Source organism: Excalfactoria chinensis, chromosome 1, assembly GCF_039878825.1.
Source record: "Excalfactoria chinensis isolate bCotChi1 chromosome 1, bCotChi1.hap2, whole genome shotgun sequence".
NCBI classification, from domain to species: Eukaryota; Metazoa; Chordata; class Aves; order Galliformes; family Phasianidae; genus Excalfactoria; species Excalfactoria chinensis.
In genome coordinates this window covers 14,485,616-14,504,198 of record NC_092825.1, presented here as the reverse complement: position 1 = coordinate 14,504,198, position 18,583 = coordinate 14,485,616, and the positions used below count along the sequence as shown (strand labels likewise).

The 18,583-nt window shown below is 52.1% G+C and overlaps 1 protein-coding gene across 1 annotated transcript in view; it reads left to right on the top strand.

The window, feature by feature from the left end:
* The first annotated feature begins 7,952 nt into the window (after positions 1–7,952).
* Positions 7,953–18,583, top strand: part of CELSR1 (cadherin EGF LAG seven-pass G-type receptor 1) — a 155,703-nt gene continuing 145,072 nt past the window's right edge. Inside the window, exon 1 of the mRNA XM_072357862.1 lies at positions 7,953–11,609. Within this exon, the coding sequence (XP_072213963.1) occupies positions 8,435–11,609 (3,175 nt within the window). The 5' untranslated portion in view covers positions 7,953–8,434. The remainder of the gene's footprint in view (positions 11,610–18,583) is intronic.

The window sequence follows — 18,583 nt, the reverse complement described above, 5'->3', positions numbered from 1 at the left end:
GATATGCTGATGGCTGTCAGATGAGCTCTCACAGTGTCAGTGATCACAACAATAATACAGTGACACTCCAGCTGAAGCGATCAGACCTGCCAGCTAACAACATGTCAGTTGTGATTATTACATCCCGGAGCATCTCACTCAGCAGAAGTGTCAGGGGGTAATTCAGTCTAAATAAACACCACAGGTGAGGGCTGCCTGTGCTCTGGCACACCAGCTGCCCCCTCTCCACAAGGCAGCGGTGTGCAGCTGTGAGCTTGTGCCCCAGAGCAGCTCCAGTCAGGACATGGGGCAGCTGCTCTGGCACTTCAGTATCACTGGGTTGGTGTCAGGGAGGACAGGCTGGTCTGCTGACAGCCATCCTGGGAAGTTCTGTGTGGGGTGACAAGCTGCCAAGCTGTGACATGATTGCTGTTTTCCAGTTTGCAGCCGATTTCTACTGCAGTGCTCTATCTCAGTGTGTCCTGAGTTTGGTCCCAGACAGCCATAAGACAGGGAATGCTCACCTATGATCCTTCTGGCAGTCTCTTCCCTCTCTTCTGATCCATATCAGCAGTTCCTCTTTCTCCATCTTTCTGGCCCTTTATCTTGCCCCTGGCCCCTCTATCACTGTCCTGTTGTGAATCACATCAAGGCTGAGACCAACAGGGACATCTTGATCCCTCTGCCTGACCCCTGCTCCAGCAGGGACACCCAGAGCAGGGTGCCCAGGGCCATGGCCAGGCAGCTTCTGGAGATCTCCAGTGAGGAGATCTGCAGCCTCCGGGCAGCTGTGCCAGTGCTCAGCCACCTGCATAGCACAGAAGTGCTGCCTGGTGTTCACATGGCACCTCCATGTTGCAGTGTCTGCCCACAGCCTCTTGTCCTGGCACTGGGCACCACTGACAAGAGCCTGGATCCATCCTCATTTACACGCTCCCTTCAGGTATTTATGGACATGGATGAGATCTCCCTGAGCCTCCTCTTCTCCAGGCTGACCAGGCCCTGCTCTCTCTCAGCCTCTTCTCACACAGGAGGTGCTACAGCTCCTGTGTCACTGTGGTGGCCCTGCAGTGGGCTCTTTCCAGTTCCATCTATGTCTCTCTTGAACTGGGGCTCCCAGAATTGGACACAGCACTCCAGGTGTGACCTCTGCGGGGCTGAGTGGAGGGCAAGAATCACCTCCTTCGACCTGCTGGCCATATTTTGCATGATGCAGTCCAAGATGCCATCAGCCTCGGGTTTGAGTTGGAAAGGACCATTAAATGTCATCTGGTCCAATCCCCCTGCAATGACCAGGGACATCTACAGACAGATCAGGGTGCTCAGAGCCTTTTCCCTGCTGACAGCTTCCCTGATGACAGCCTGCAGGCTTCCAGGCTGACATGTCTGCTTGGGGAATGCCAGGAGGTTGAGGCAGGACCTACACCTGTGCCTGAGCACCAAAGCAAATCGTGATTCCAAACAGCCACGGTGGTGCCAGCAGGCTGCTGGTGCAGGGGCTCCATCTCTGCGCACAGGCCTGACCAATCCCACTTAAGAATTTGGAAAGTTTCCCAGATTATAATTACCTATATATAAAGTATAATGATAATTACGGTACCTAACTGAGACCTCAGAGCACGAAACTGACAAGCGATGACAACTAAATTCATTAAGAGTGCAAATGCTCTTCCTCTCCTTTATGAAACAACACTGAGTGATTGCTGAAGAAATCCAGCAGCCAGAGACGTGATCTGCAGATACGTGCTGGGCCTGAGATGGGTAGAGGCTGCTGGAAAGGGCTGCGGGACCATCCGGGTGTGGGCACTGCTCTGGGTGTCTGGGATGGGGAGGGGTCAGGCCAGAGGAATGCAGAGGGCACTGCCAGCCTCAAGACAACAAAGAGGGGCCGTGGGCAGTGTAAAACAAGGCAATGTGAAAAGCAGTCACGGTGCAAGGTAAGCTTCTAGACCAGGATCAGAAATCAAGACAGCCTCTTTCCATCAGCGAGAGAGGTTAAGTAAACAGTGAGAGCCGCAGTACCTTGCACAGATAACAGTAGGATGCTGGGCACCTATATCAGCTGGTTTTGCTCAGAGCACCACAGACTCTCAACACCTGCTGCTGCGTGAGTGACCTGCAATGCTGAATTCATATTCATTCACATTCCCAGGTTAAGCATTTCAGTCGATGCTTTTATTTTTCCAACAGCTAACCCCCTGCCTGAAAGTGTTCCATTACAGCTGTGTGCTTCCACCCATAAATGCCTGAAATACTTTGTCTTTGAATGTAATTGAGTTCCTGCAAACTAACAGTCTAGACCAATTTGAAGGTGCCCTTGCTTTCACACTCTCTTCATGTCTACCCCCAAGATGTTCTGCAGTGTGAATACATTGCTCATTCCTGCACAGTGCTTCCACTCTCTCTTTAGGAAGGCTGCTTCACAATTGGGAACATCTCTGTTTCAGTACCTGGAGCCTAAAATTCTATCTGCATTTTCCCCTTTATGTGTCACCTCCCGCTCCTGATGTTCTTATGCCACCATCAGTAGCTGCTCCCTGTTGACTGCATGCATTGCAGTGTGGTGTTAGACTCTGCCTCCTGCAGTCCCTGCAGTCTCTTAGCCAAGCTAGAGGTGTCTACCTTTTGTACTCTTCTGTGTTAACTAGTCCCCTTCATCCTCCGCCTGTGTGCCAGAAGCTGGCAAGGCAACTGTGTTTGTTGTGCTGTGCCTCTGTTGTGATGGGCTGGCAGGAGGGACTTTCAGCAGGCTGCCGAGCCCCTAGGATGAAGCCATGAGAGATGAACTTGGTATGCTGAGGCTCTGGGACAGGCTGCCCAGGGGAGGGTTGGAATCCCCACCCCTATGGAGAAATAGGAGACATGTGGATGTGGCACTAAGGGATGCGCTTTAGTGATGGGACTCAATACATCAGGTTGATTAGACTTGGTGATCGTGAAGGTCGTTTCCAACTGAAATGACTCTATGATTCTAAGGCAAAAAAATAAAAATAAAAATCAATACATCAATAAATAAAGCTTTCTACACTGCTTAGTTGAACTGGAGCATCAGTTTTGGCATCCTGTTGTTTTTAGGACTGCACTTATAATGCATCCTCCCCCACAGAGCTTCGGTTTTCCCATAAATAAAAGTTGTGCCATACTCAGCATTTTGCTCTCAGCCACTGTGCAATTTCTGGGCAGTACATTTACTCTTCTCTCGGTCTCGTTGTCTATTTGCATGTTTTAACTAGTTGAATCTTCATCCATTGCAAGTGAGGGGAAAAAATACCGAGCCTATTTAGAGTGAGGAAACTCACAGGCACTATTTGAGAAGGGTGGAGCTGAGCTCCTTAGGGTAAATTCTAAATGGATGGTATTAAGTCTAAGGAAATAAACAAGTTACAACACCGAATCACTGCTCCCTCCACAGAGGATTTTGAAAGAAGCAGCAACATGATAGGCTAAAACAAACTCCCTGTCTGAAAGCCCTGAACTGTTTCTTCTCTCACTACACAATAGAAGCTGTATAGAGCCAAGAAGCCTTGAACATTGCTCCTGCAATAAAGATCCTGGCATTTTGGAATCCATTCTTGGCATTAAGAATAATTAATGTTAGCAATAAAAGTGTTTTCTGAAACATTTCCAAACCTGTGTGGTTTCTGCAATGGGTGAAGGTTCAGATTTCATCTGATGGAGCTCAAACTAATTCTTCTGTTCTCAAAATAGACGCAGATGAAAGGCAAAAGGAGTAACGACTTTTGCTCACTGAGCTTTCTTGGGCTGAAAGGGGGACAGCTTCACACAGGACTAGAAGTCCAAATGCCTGTTCACATAGTGACTTCTTATGTTTCTTTCTGATGGCTGCTGTCTAAAATGCTGTTTTTACCCGGCTTAGCCGCTCTGGAGTGATACCAAGGCAATCATCCTGCCTAGGACTCAGCTCAGGTCCTCAGACCAACTTGACAGAGCAGGTTTCAGACTCCTGCAGGGGCTTTGGGCAGATGCAGACGCTCACTGCAGTGCCCCAGCTCCAGGGGACCAGTGAGGGTCACCAGCACCAACATGGGACTCCCAACCACCAACACAGATGTCCTGTCCCAGTGTTGTGCTTTGCTTGCCACCGCTGCAGAGTACCAATGGTGCAGCCTGAGGCTGAGTCACAACATGTAACATTTCCTTGTAGCTTGCTTCTCTTCTCCACTAGGCTTCATCTGGGATCACAGGAGGTGATCTGTGCTGACTGCAGTCCCAGACAACTAAGAGTTAGAACCTCAAGTGTAGGAGGGAGTAGGAACCACCACAGATGGCCTGCAAACCTGCAAGTTGTTTTCTAGGCGCTCGTCTTTCTTCATGCCTAATGTGTTGGTAGGTAATTTGATATCAGGGATAATAAATAACGTTCCCCTCCAGAACCTAGTTTCATTCACTTTTAATGTATGGCACAAAACTTCTGTTTACTTTCCAAGTGTTGGAAAACTGGAAGGTTGATGAATAAAGTGTGGTTAGAAGGTGCTTTATGGCTGACTGTTGTGGTTTCTATGCTTATTTGCTCCGAATGCTACCTCAGCAGGAGTAGATCACTGCAGCACTTGTGAAGTAAGAAGTTTAGAATACAAGCTATCTGTACAAACTTATACTTAACATTACGTATACGTAATGCTGGGCTCCTTCAGCCTAGAGATCTCACAGCGGAACTTAAAATAGGGAAATACTCTTCCCTGCTCTTGTAAACTTCATGTTCTAAGGAAATCCCTTGAAGCAACTTGCTCTCTGTAGCACTGAGCACTGCCTGGAGCTGAGTAGCAGCCTGGTGTGTTTTTTTAACTCCTCAATTTTGTATTAAATTCCCTTCGGAAAGAAGCCTGAAATAGTTCACACCCAGGCAAGTTGGAACAGAGCATTTTTTGAGCTGGGAAATGAATATGTCATCCGTCGGTACCGAGAAAACAAAGGGTCAGGCAAAACTTCGCCCACGAGCTTATTTTTATGGAGGTTGCCCATCAACTTGATGTCTGTGTGATTCCTCCCATAGAAAAAGGCAGTTAATACCAGGAATCAGATCCAAAGGGAATACCACGTTTTCTCTGAAGGATCAGCCGTCACTGAAAACACGCCATTGAAAGCATGACATGTAATTCTGATCTTCATCCCCACCTTGAGCTTCCTGTACCAGCTACTGGGTTTCACCATTTACTGTCTCCAGCTCTTCTGGAAGTAAGATCCATAGAAAGAGCAGCAGGGAGTCCCCATCTGCATCCAGGCCTGGGATTCCAGACAAGAACAACATGAAGCTGCTAAGAGTGGGTCCAGAAGAGGCCAGGAAGATGATCAGAGGGCTGGAGCACTTCTACCGGGAGTGCAGGCTGAGGGAGTGGGGCTCGTTCAGCCTGGGGAAGAAAAGGCTCAGAGGAGACCTCATGGAGGCCTTCCAGTACTTAAAGAAGGTTTATAAACAACAGGGAGACCAACTTTTTACACTGGCAGATAGGGATAGGACAGGGGGGAATGGCTTTAAACTGAATGAGGGGAGATTTAGGTTAGGTGTTAGGAGGAAGTTCTTTACTCAGAGGGCAGTGAGGCCCTGGCACAGCTGCCCATAGAGCTGTGGTGCCCCATCCCTGGAGGTGCTCAGGGCCAGGTTGGATGAGGCCCTGGGCAGCCTGAGCTGGTGGGGGGCAGCCAGCCCATGGCAGGGGGTGGGACTGGGTGGGCTTTAAGGTCCCCTCCAACCCAAACCATTCTGCAACTCTGTGATTTCACTGGTGCCTAAGAAGTGATTTGAGCTGTGTTAAATGTGCCACTCCTTTCACTAGGGCCGTGGGTCAGCCTTGCATTTGAAATATATTTTTACAGTGTAATTATGCAGCAAGTGGTAGAAAGCACGAAAGGGCTTCGGAACAATAGGAATCGTGTAATTAATGAGAAAACAGTGAAACATGTCAGATAAACAAGAGAAAATTAACTGCTCGGAAAGCGGCTCCAAGAAAATAGCAAGGCAAGTAGCACAAAAGGAGTAGAACAGAGGATTGGGTGTAATTATCCCGGCAATTAGTTTCATACAGATGCTTTTACAATATCTTCCCTCTGCAGACTCCTGGATGTTGCCTCTTGCTGCCATACAATTGAAACAAAAAGGTTTCAGCTGCCTTTTCTCGTGCATCTATTTAATCTAACAAAATCTCCTGAAACGTGTACTTGGATCTGACATGAAAAGGGCTGCACAGAAGGATCGTGTTGCAACAAAAGCTGGGTTGTTGTTGTTGTTGTTTCTTCTTTTCAAAACGTGGGCATTGAGGATTGCATCAAGAAAATGGAAAGAGAGAAGAATACAGATGTGCGCCAGGGTGGTTTTTATGTACGTGCCACGTTGATGTTGGTGTGAATTAAACCAACTGCAGAGCGAGTAGCTGGATTTTTGTGAGCATAAAGCACAGCGCCCAAGCCAACCTGTTGGCCTCACCTCGGTGACGGGGAAGAACTTGGAACAGATTCTCCTGCAAGTCACGTGTATGGAAGAGAGGGAGGTGATATGGGACAACCAGCATGGCTTCACCAAGGGCAGGTCCTGATTGCTTTTTATGATGGTGTAACTGCGTCAGTGAAGAAGGGAAAATATGCCATCGATCTGGACTTCAGTAGCAGCTTTGACACTGTCCCCCACCACAGCCTTCTCTCCAAATCAGAAGGATACGGATGTGGCAGCTGGACTGTTTAATGTGTGATGTATTGAGCCTTCACAGCCAACCATACCCTGGGCTGCATCAAAAGCAGCATGGCCAGCAGGGTGAGGGAGGTGATCCTGCTCCTCTGCTCTGCTCTGAGACCTCACCTGGAGACACCTGAGGTCAGGCTGGACGTGGCTCTGAGCACCCGATGTAGCTGTAGGTGCCCCTGTGCATTGCAGGGAGCTGGACTAGATGACCCATAAAGGTCCCTTTCAATTCAAAAGATTCTATGATTCTATGAAACCTGGCAATGGGGAAGTTCACTTAAAATTTATTTTGAACCTATTTTCTCTCCCTTTACAGGAATGACTTTTTCCATCAGAGGATTAGAAAAATCAACTAAGCCTCTACATTCCATTAAAAAGAAAGAAATCGGACGGGATAAAGCTGAATCAGCGGAACCCCTTCCAAACCTGCCACTCACAAAGCTTTTCCTTTCCCCCTGACGGACACATTGGCAACGATCCCATCGTTTTTTCCCCTTGAAATGACGCCGTTCCGGCTCGAAGGCAGCCGAACGAACCTCCGTTTCTCGCACCCTGCAGGGAGCGCAGGAGCTCCGCAGCCGCAGGACGGCCCGACTGCCGCCCCCTCCCGGCGGCGCGTCCTGCGGCGCTTCCCGCAGCCCCCGCCAGGGGACACTGCGCCCGCGGGGACGGGCGCTGCGAGCGGCGGCGGAAAGCGCTGAGCACAACGCACGGAGCCATCGCCGCCGCGATATTGAAACGCGGGGCTCGGCTCCGCTTCTCCAACCGACTGTAACTTTGCAGGGAGTGAGCAACGACTCGCGGCTGCCCCAAAGCGATCCCATCCTCAGCCGCCCTTTTGCCTGTCCGCTGCTCTGCGCGGCCCGCAGCGGTGGGCGAGCCGCAGGACAGCCCCGGAGCGGCAGGACGCGCACAGCCTAACAGGATCGTAATTCCCCGTCCTCTGAAAAGCGATATTCCTTTTTCCCGCTTCACTTTTTTCCTTCGGGCGTCCATTCACTTTCATTGTTGTCACAAACGACAAATCCGAGGCGACAGGTGACTGCGCGCGGGGGAAGCCGCAGCGCTCCGTTAGTGCCGACCTCCCACCTCCCGAAGCGGCTCCCCCAGACGGAGCCCGCCGCCTTCCCCACGCTCCCGAGCGGCGGACGGGCGGACGGACGGAGGCACAGAGCGCCGCGGGGCGCGCCCGGCCCGGCCCCCACCGCCGCCACCGCCCGGGAGGGGCCGGGCGGGGCTGCCGGGAAACCCCGCCCCGGGCAGCGCCCGCCGCGCAGCGAGAGGAGCGGGGCGGCACAACGGGACGGGACGGGACAAGGACGGGGCGGCTGCGCCGTGCAGGGACCACTCCGGCCGTGGGCCGAACCCGCCGGAGGGGACGCTGAGGAGGGCTCCGGGATTTGTCTTGTTTTGTTGGGTTTTTTCCTTTTTTTTCTTTTTTTTTTTTTTTCTTTTTTTTTTTTTTTTTTTTTCCTTCCCCGTGAGAAGTAGAGGAGCAGCAGGTTTATGCTAATCGCCCTCCCGGGAGCAGCGGTAGGAGGAGGAGGAGAGGAGCCATTTTGAACTCACTTCAAAGTTGAAGGTGGAAAAGTTGGAGCGCTCCCTCACGCTGCCCGCGGACGGGGCCGGGGCTCCCGCGGAGCGCGGGGCGCAGCGGGGCCGGGCCGGCGGCTGATGGCTGCGGGCGGGCGGGCGGCCCGGCGGGTGGATGGACTGTGCGGCAGCGCGCAGCCCGCGGTCGCTGCCTCCTGAACCCCGGAGATGCCGCGGCTGTCCGCCGCCGCCGCCGCCTGCGTGTCCTGGGCCGCGCTGCTCTGCGCCCTGGCTCACGCGGGCGGCGCGGAGCCTCGGCAGCCCCGCGCCGCCCCGCTCCTCCACCTGCCCCCGGGGGCCGCGCCGCGCCGCGGAGCCGCCGAGCCGCCGGCGCTGCCGCCCGCCGGGCGCCTGAGGGCTGCGGGGGCCGCGCCGCGCCGCGCTCCGCCCGCGGAGCCCCGCGGGACCCGGTGCGGAGGGCTGAGCCCGCGGCGCGCCCGGCGGCGGGCGGCCCACGAGCCCCGCGGAGCCGACTGCGCGCTGGAGGACGGGGACGGGCGGAGGGCGGCGCGGCGGGCGCGGAGCCCCAACAGCCCGCCGCAGTTCCAGCTGCCCAGCTACCAGGTGTCCATCCCCGAGAACGAGCCGGCCGGCACGGCGGTGATCGTGCTGCGCGCGCAGGACCCCGACGAGGGGGAGGCGGGCCGGCTGGCGTACTCCATGGAAGCGCTGTTCGACGAGCGCTCCAACGACTACTTCTCCATCGACCCCGAGACGGGCAGCGTGGTCACCGCCCGCAGCCTCGACAGGGAGACGAAGGACACCCACGTGCTGAAGGTGACCGCCTCCGACCACGGCTCCCCGCGCCGGCGCTCGGCCACCACCTACCTGACCGTGACGGTCAGCGACACCAACGACCACGAGCCGGTGTTCGAGCAGCCCGAGTACCGGGAGAGCATCCGCGAGAACCTGGAGGTGGGCTACGAGGTGCTGACCATCCGCGCCACCGACGGCGATGCCCCGGCCAACGCCAACATGCTTTACCGCCTGCTGGAGCCGGGTGCTGGGGATGGCGTCTTCGAGATTGACCCGCGCTCGGGGGTCGTGAGGACCCGCGCCCCGGTGGACCGCGAGGAGGTCTCCGAGTATCACCTGGTGGTGGAAGCCAATGACCAGGGCAAGGATCCTGGGCCGCGCAGTGCCACGGCCATGGTGCACATCACTGTCGAGGACGAGAATGACAACTACCCTCAGTTCAGCGAGAAGCGCTACCTGGTTCAGGTGCAGGAAGATGCCCCGGTGAACAGCCAGATCCTGCAGGTGCAGGCCACGGATCGGGACCGGGGCAGCAATGCCCAGGTGCACTACAGCATCGTGAGCGGCAACCTGAAAGGTCAGTTCTACATCCACTCCTTCTCTGGTGCCATTGATCTGATCAACCCTCTTGATTACGAGACTATTCGGGACTACACGCTCCGCATCAAAGCCCAGGATGGAGGCAGACCTCCCTTAATCAACTCCAGCGGCATGGTGTCGGTGCAGGTTGTGGACGTCAATGACAACGCCCCCATCTTCGTCAGCACTCCCTTTCAGGCCACGGTGCTGGAGAACGTTCCTCTGGGCTACTCGGTGCTGCACATCCAGGCTGTGGACGCTGACTCTGGGGAGAACGCGCGCCTGGAATACAAGCTTATTGAGATGACACCACCGGCTGGGGTTGCCCCTGCATCGGGAGACTCCGGGTTTCCCTTCCAAATCAACAACAGCACAGGGTGGATCACGGTGGCTGCAGAGCTGGACCGAGAAACTGTGGAGAACTATCACTTTGGGGTGGAGGCCAGGGACCATGGTGTGCCGGTGATGACCTCCTCAGCCAGCGTGTCCATCACTGTCCTGGATGTGAATGACAACAACCCCACCTTCACCGAGAAGGTCTATCACCTCCGGCTGAATGAGGATGCAGCTGTGGGCAGCAGTGTCCTCACCCTGACTGCTGTGGACAGGGACGTGAACAGCGTGGTGACCTACCAGATCACCAGCGGCAACACCAGGAACCGCTTTGCTATCACCAGCCAGAGCGGAGGGGGGCTGATCACGCTGGCCTTGCCTCTGGATTACAAGCAGGAGAGGCAGTACGTGCTCACCGTCACTGCCTCTGATGGCACTCGCTTTGACACCGTCCAGGTCTTCATCAACGTCACAGATGCCAACACACACCGCCCAGTCTTCCAGAGCTCCCACTACACGGTGAGCGTCAGCGAGGACAAGCCCATTGGCACCTCTATTGTCACCATCAGTGCCACCGATGAAGACACGGGGGAGAATGCAAGAATCACTTACATTTTGGATGACAACATCCCTCAGTTCCGCATTGACCCTGACACCGGCACCATCACCACCCTGATGGAGCTGGACTACGAGGACCAGGCGTCCTACACATTGGCCATCACAGCCCATGACAACGGCATCCCACAGAAATCAGACACCACCTACGTGGAGATCCTCATCCTGGATGCCAATGACAATGCGCCCCGCTTCCTGCGCGACCGCTACCAGGGCTCAGTTTTTGAGGACGTGCCACTCTCCACCAGCGTCCTGCAGCTTTCTGCCACCGACCGCGACTCGGGCCTCAATGGCCGCCTTCTCTACACCTTCCAAGGTGGGGATGATGGAGATGGAGACTTCTATATCGAGCCCACCTCTGGAGTCATACGCACGCTGCGCAAGCTGGACCGTGAGAATGTGGCCGTCTACAGCCTGCGGGCCTTTGCTGTAGACAGGGGCAGCCCGCCTCTGAAGGCCTCTGTGGATATCCAGGTGACTGTGTTGGACATCAATGACAATCCCCCAGTCTTTGAGAAGGATGAGTTTGACATCTTTGTGGAGGAGAACAGCCCTGTGGGCTCTATCGTGGCCCGAATCAGCGCAGCTGACCCTGACGAGGGAACCAACGCGCAGATCATGTACCAGATAGTGGAGGGCAACATCCCTGAGGTCTTCCAGCTGGACTTGTTGAATGGGGACCTCACGGCCCTGATGGACCTGGATTATGAGAGCCGCACAGAGTATGTGATTGTGGTGCAGGCCACCTCGGCCCCACTGGTGAGCCGGGCGACCGTGCACATCCGCCTGTTGGATCAGAACGACAACCCACCCGTTCTGCAGGACTTCCAGATCCTCTTCAACAACTATGTGACCAACAAGTCCAACAGTTTCCCCTCTGGTGTGATCGGCAAGATCCCCGCGCACGACCCTGATGTGTCGGACAGCCTGGCCTACACCTTTGTGCAAGGCAATGAGTTAAACTTGCTCCTCTTGGACTCTGCCACTGGGGAACTCAAGCTCAGCCGAGACCTGGACAACAACCGGCCCCTGGAAGCCCTCATGAAAGTGTCGGTCTCAGGTAAGCACACAATGGAGGTGTGTGAAATGTGCAGTTCTTATCGGGCTGGTGGGGTGGCACTGGCTGAATAACTGCTTGTAGCTTAGCGTGCAGCCTTCAGTTTCCAGAGGCAGCAACTTATCTGTGAAGTTTTTGGAAAGGAACCACAAAAATGGATCTAATCCACGTGCTGTGGATTGAAGTGGTGCGTTGAAGCTGTTTGGTAGATGTGGATCGTGAGAGTAAATAAGTGTGTGTGGGGGTATAGATTTCCTCCGTTTAGGTGGTGCTTTGGCGCAAGCTTTTCTGATGTGGTTGCATCAAGGCAATAAGCGATCTAGCCTGCAAAGATGTAGGCAATGCACACATTCTGTGATGCTTGGGGTTAAGCTTACTGTTGGTGATACCCGATGGCTTTGCAAATCCATCTCCCCTCTCCCCTCTTTTACTCTTGTTAAAAGACAGTGGCCAAGTAGCACTCAGATCAGTACTGAGTGATCCTCTGTTGTGGGGGGAGAGGAGCGGAGAAGGACAGATGCTGTGACCACCTTCCTGGAGGAGCTGGCGTGTGACGGGGAGGGCTCTGCCTCTCCTGTTGGGCACACTGTCCCCTATTGTTCAACATGTACTTTTATGTGAGTGCGTATACGCTCTTGGGATTAGTGTTTTTTTTTCTGCTCGGTCAGTTGTTTATCATGGAATTACTTTTTATGCCTTTAATTGTGGCATCAATCATGCAATGAGTAATTTCCTCTGCAGGTGCCACTCTATAAAGTTTACTGTGGACCTGATCCCACGCTTCTGTTGACATTTGAAGGTTATAACCAGACACGTTCCTCGCTGCCTCTCTGTGCAACCCTGAAGCTAATAATTCTTTTTTTTTCCCCTTTTTTTACATAAAATAGCTGTAAGTATGAGGCATGCAGGACATGCTGCTTCTTTTCTTTTTTTGTTGTTTTTTTTTGGAGGATTGTATTAAAGAATACCAAACTATGGCATAATCCTGGCAGTGCTCATTACTGTAAGTAGTCATTAAGTGCAGCAGGGTCTCGGGGGACTCTCTGTTGTGCTTGCAGGCTTGAGTTCCTTTTTGCTTCAGGAAAATGAAAGTGATATTAACTGCACTGATTGAATTTACTGCGGTGCGTCACCTGACAGGAGCCTCCTGTTGCAAAATGCTGGGGGGCAGCTCATGCGGTACGTTAGCTCATAAATGCCGTTTCCACGTCCTGTGAGGACTTGCAGAAAGAACAGGCAATGGGCTGGTGGCCTTAAAGAAACATTTGGATCAGTGCGGCGGTGATTGCGTGGTCATCCTCTGTCTGAAGCAGTGGCTCTTTATCCAGCAGCAGCTGATAAGAACTGACTCGGAGCGAAAAGCTTGGAGCAGTTATTCGGTCAGACCAGATGGAGAGCAATAGCTCATAGGGCCTGAGGGCCTGAGGAAGCGTCAGGCAGGGAAATAAGGACTGGAGACCCCTGTTAAGCTGTGGGAGCTCAGCCCTTACTGCTTTGTATTCACGTTGGGTGAAGATGTGAACTTTGCAGCTGTGCTGTGATGTTGATCAGAACTGTCTGCTGCACATCCCGAGGTACTTAAATACAAGAGCTTCTTATGGGTTGGAGGCAATTTTGACAAGTGCTGAACTCCCTTTGGTGTTTGTTGTGAGCAGTTTGCTGTTTGGGAACTGGGAGGGCAGAGTTGTGCCGTTGGTGATTGTTTCCAGTAAACTTTCACCTGCTTGCTTTCCTGCTTATCTGATGTGGTCTCCAAAAAAGAAAAACAACAACAACAAAAAAAGACAGCAGAACTCAGACAGAAGCGCTCCACCTGGTTATCTCCAAGTGTTGCAAAATACCTGCAAATCATCTGCTAGGATAAGCTGCCAGTTAACTGAAAAATGTGTCTATGGAGCAGCCATTAACCTCTCAACCCAGACAGACACAAAGTCCTGCCCGGCTCACAGCTGCTGCTCGGGTCAGGGCAGAATGTGAGCTCTTTATGAACTTGGGGAATGTGATCTGTATACGGGTCGGAAGTAGCTGTGCTGCTATAAAAACCTGGCTGCCACCCAGCTCTGCCTTCTGCCATTGGGGTGAGCGTGTGGGGCTGGGGAGCTGCTGAACTCCGTCACCGTGGGACTTTGAGACTATGCTAAAACCCGTGTCCTTTTATTTGCATTGGGAATTGTTTGGAGAAGCGTGGGAATTCTGTCCTTCTGCACATAAACAAAACTTCGGGGAATCATGAAGAGCAAGCAGACTGAGATAACTGGTTTCACGGAGCCTGAGAGTGGGACGGCTCTTCACACTTTACCTAAAGAGAAGGAACACCCTTGGAGCTGCGTGGGGCCGTGGGCAGCCCGCAGGGGTCTGTGTGTGTGCAGCTCTGCCCGGTGCTGTGGGACCTGCTTGGCCATGCCCTGAAGGAGGAGAGCAGGGAGGAACGTGGCTGGTGGGGCCCGTGGGCGGGCGGGCAGGCATTAGCATCTTGGAGCGGGAGAGCAGCTTTTGAAGTCAGCCTCTTTTGAAGTGAATGTCTCTGGGTGCCCCCGTGCCGTGCCCACAGAGTGAGCAAACAGGCCCTGCTGCAGGAACCTAAGCCAGGTGCACTCCAGGGGTGCCCCAGGTGCTCACAGGCTTTGGCTGCAGTTGCATCTCACAGCAGTGTGTCTCTCAGAGTCCCTCGTTTTAGCTACTCTTTGCCTTGAAAGATGGAACTTGTGCTGTGGGGTCGCTTAGAAGGAAGCGTTCTTCTTTTCCCTGACATCTTCAAGGCTTTCCCGTGGGAAGGCAGAGCTTGGCCCTGTGTCCCCATCCCCACGTGCAGCTTCGTGAGGTTTGTGCTGTTTTGACAACTGGGGCCTTGCCGCAATCCTGCCCTTGCTTTCCAGGGGTCCATTTTACTCTGGGCTGTAATACGAGGTGTTAGTTGGCAGCCACCCAAACATGAGCCAGCGGTGTACTCAGGTGGCCGAGAATGCCAATGGCATCCTGGCTTGTATCAGAAATAGCACAGCCAGCAGAGCAGGGAGGTGATCACCCCTCTGTACTCAGTGCTGGTGAGGCCACATCTCGAGTTTGGATTTGGGTGCTCACTGCAAGACAGACATGGAGGCCTTGGAGTGTGTCCAGAGAAGGGCAACAAAACTTGTGAGGGGTCTGGAGTGTAACTCTTATGAGGAGCGGCTCAGGGAGCTGGGATTGTTTAGCCTGGAGAAGAGGAGGCTCCAGGGAGGCCTTATTGCTCTCAGCAACTGCCTGAAAGGAGGTTGTGGTGAGGTAAAGGTTGGCCTCTTCTCCCAGGTAACAGTGGTAGGACGTGAGGAAATGGCCTCAAGTTGCACCAGGGGAGGTTCAGGTTGGATATTAGGAGCAATTTCTTCTCAGAAAGAGCAGTGAGACACTGGCACAGGCTGCCCAGGGAGCTGGTGGAGTCAGTGCCCCTGAAGGTGTTCAAGAACCACGTGGATGTGGTAGGGAGGGATGCTGTTAGTGAGCGTGGTGGGGGTGGGCTGATGGTTGGACCGGATGAGCTCAGAGGTCTTTTCCCACATGAATGATTTTTTGATTCTATGAATAGGTCAGTCTGTGATTTCTTACTTATGTTAAATATGTATTTTAAATTGATAGGATTATTTAAAATGATGGCTTTTTGTCCACAGTTTATAATGTCAAATTTATTCTGGATCCTTTGGGATTTTTCTGGCTTAAAAGGAGACTGACAACTGCTCTGGCCCCAAGGTGCTGTCATGCGTTAGGCATTGCACTGCAGTGTCCTGGAGGAAGGCTGGGTGCTGGCACAGCTGTGCACAGGTGCTGCATGAGGTCACTTGTGTGTGACACTGCAGACTGCCTGCACCTGCTGGGCCTGGAGTGTGTGCTACAAATGTAAAGTAATGCCACAGAACGAGTCATTTTGGGAAGGCAGTGCTCTGGCTCTGTGCTTTGCCATGGGCTGGTTTCCCTAGTGAGGGGTAGGCACGCTGAAGTGTTCCTTTACATTCCTTTAAGCCTCCACTGGCATTCAGTGACAGTATTGACCATCAGCAAATACAAATCGGGATAGAGCTCCTTCATGTTGCAATAAACATTTGCTGTTTTTAACTTTAGCACTTGTTAAAGGATCTTTATTATTATTGTAATTTAGAAGCCATTACGCTAAAGCTCCTGAGTCTCCAGCTCGTTGCTTCTCCATACACATGAAAGAGACGACATTGCACTTAGTTTAACCCTTGGGACAAACAGCGAGGCCATGGCTGTGCCTAAGGTAGAGCACTGAGGAGCTGTGTGTGTGCACAGGGGGACAGAGGCATTCAAGCTCCTTCCCACACCCCAAAACACCGCTGCCCCCAGGTATGGGCTGGGAGCATCATGGTGCAAACTGCCTTCCTGCCCCTGTGTATAGGGGGCTGTGCCTCCACCACCTGTGGCATGAGGGGCTGCTGAGGCCATTTTGGGGGTGCAGTACGTAGAGCAAGGAGATGCTTCTGGTGAGACTGCACTGCTTTCAGGTACTTAGAGGAGGGATTGGCACCCAAACCACTCTCTGCATCCTCCCCTTGCTACCAGGGAGGTAAATTCCTGCGGCCTTAAATAAGCCGTACAATTACAGGATTATAGGAATGAAAGGATGCTCCCCGTGCCTTCCCTGTGGGTGAGGTGAAGGTTTCCTCCTATTTCCTGGCAAAATGGGGGTATTGCTGTTCCCTGTGCTGGTGTTCTGTGTGGGAGCTACATCTGGGAGGGAGCAGCAAGGGACTCGGTTGGGAACACAGGGTGTGAGAGCTGGCCATCACTTTGCGTATTACACAGGGAATGATTAGCAGCCTTTTTGCTGTGCTTTTGAGCACTTACCTTTGTTTTCCTAAATCAGTGGCTGCAAAGTAGTGGCCATCCTTTTGAAGTGAGGAGGAGAGCTCCCATGCTGCAGTTGCTACCGAAATCCTCCCTTATCTAAAATGCAGCTCAGTTACTCAGAGACAGATGCCCTTCCAGCCCACAGGTATGCGAGTTGCCTCCCTGCTCTGTGTAATCTGTTCCAGCTGATAAAAAGCCGCTGGTGCCTTGTTGCTCTCGTGTGTGTTCCCTTCCACTTCGTTCCCGGCTTTCATAGGAGTGGCGTATTTTTGTTTTTAAAGACAGGAAAACCTCTATGGCTGCGAGAGCAAAAATATTTAACGGAAGGCTGACTGGCAAAATAACTTTTGACTGAGATAAAAGCTATCTGCTGCAGGCAAACAAATAAAACAACGAGTTATGCAGTGACTTCAGTTGGAGAGAGAAGCGATTTCTCTGCTAAAATAATGATTTCCAGATAGAAAGAAGTGTTTACCACAGCTTACTTGAGGAACTAAATGAGGTGATTTATCTCAGTCAAAAGTTATTTTTCACATCAGCGTCTCTCAGCAAATGCTGCTGTGAAAGTAGCTATCACTACAAGTGTTTGTTTTCTCCCTGTCTGTGTGTACTGTGTGTGCCCGTTTTTGTTTCACACTGTTTGCAAGGTCTCCCTATCTTGGCCGATCTCAGTGGCTTAGGAACAACCAGAAAGCACTTCTGAACCTCATCCCATGTCAGTGCGAGGGGTTGCAATCAGCTCCTGGAGAGAAGAACAAAACAAAACAAACCCCTGTGCTACTAATTTCCTCTTTTGCAAACTGTTGTACCCAAACTTGCATGGAAAACACCCACGTCTGAGGACCAATGTGAGAATTTGGTTTGTAGCCGTGTTTCACCTATCCCTAAAAGTGAGATGATATACATATATGTAAAGTAGGATCAAATCCATATATGTAAAGTAGGATCCTGTTTTCTCTAGGTAGGAAACTGGTTGATGTAGTCACACTGAGGGTTGTGGCTCAGTGGGCATGGTGGGGGTTGGGCTGATGGCTGATGGTTAGATTAAATGATGTCAGTGGTGTACTCCAACCTTAGTGATTCTGTGATTCTAGCCGTGCCTGGGTCCAGCTGGAGACTGGCAGCTCAGTCTGAGGCGAGATGGACGTGGGGTGATCCAACCAGGGCAGGAGGGACATCCCTGCACAGTACCCAAAGGGTTTGGGGCAGCTTGAACTGCTCTGCTTGTTTGGTAATGCAGCGTTAAATACTGAAAACCCAAGTCTAGGTTTCTGTTTGTAACGTCTTCTGGATCAGCTGTTGGGTTCCCTTGGTTGGGAAGTGGCTTAATGAGATTTTGGGGGTTTGGGCTGGTTTTGCTCAGCACACTGGTAGTTTTATTGAGTACTTTATTGCCCAAATGTGGATGTGTTCTGTGGGAAAGGGGGAGACCAGCACAGAGAAGGTGTAAGCAGAATGAGACTGAAGATGAGAGAGGGAGAAAAATCTACTGGGATTTACTTGATAGCAAGTCTCCGGAGATGGAAATTAAACTTAGAGAAATATGATGAAGGTATTGCCTGAAAGGCTTCTTTTACCCTATTTTCAAGTTATTTGCAAATGCAGAGATAGTTACAATAACAATTTTTCATTGGCTTGGTGTTGTTATTTATTTCTGGATTACTTCTTAAGCTTCAGGGTTTGCTCATGAATTGGTTTCTTTTCTGCATTCCCTTGCTGTGATTTTCTTCCCTCTTAGAAATCATCAAAGTGCTTTTCCTGCACGTGACTTACACCTGCAGAATGGGAGGAATCCCCTTTTGCTCTCCTCTGGTCTCACTTTTTCTTTGCACTTTTCTTTGTAAGCATCCTTTCAGGGCCAGGTTGTGGAGCCTTTGCGGACACTGAATTGTTGTGAAGGGCAATGACAATAGAACATTCTGTTTAGAATAAAGGAGTAGTTTTCTAGGTTTGGATATTGGGATGACAGTAACCCTGCTGTAGAACTAGTCGTGGGGAAAGCAGGTGACGTGGAGCAGTGGCATTTTATACTTCATTATCTCCAACATCCCAAGCACTACCTGAGGAAGTAGTTGGTTGCTGATAACGTGTATAATTTTACACTTGCTCTTTGAATGGTCTGTTCTCCTTCAGCA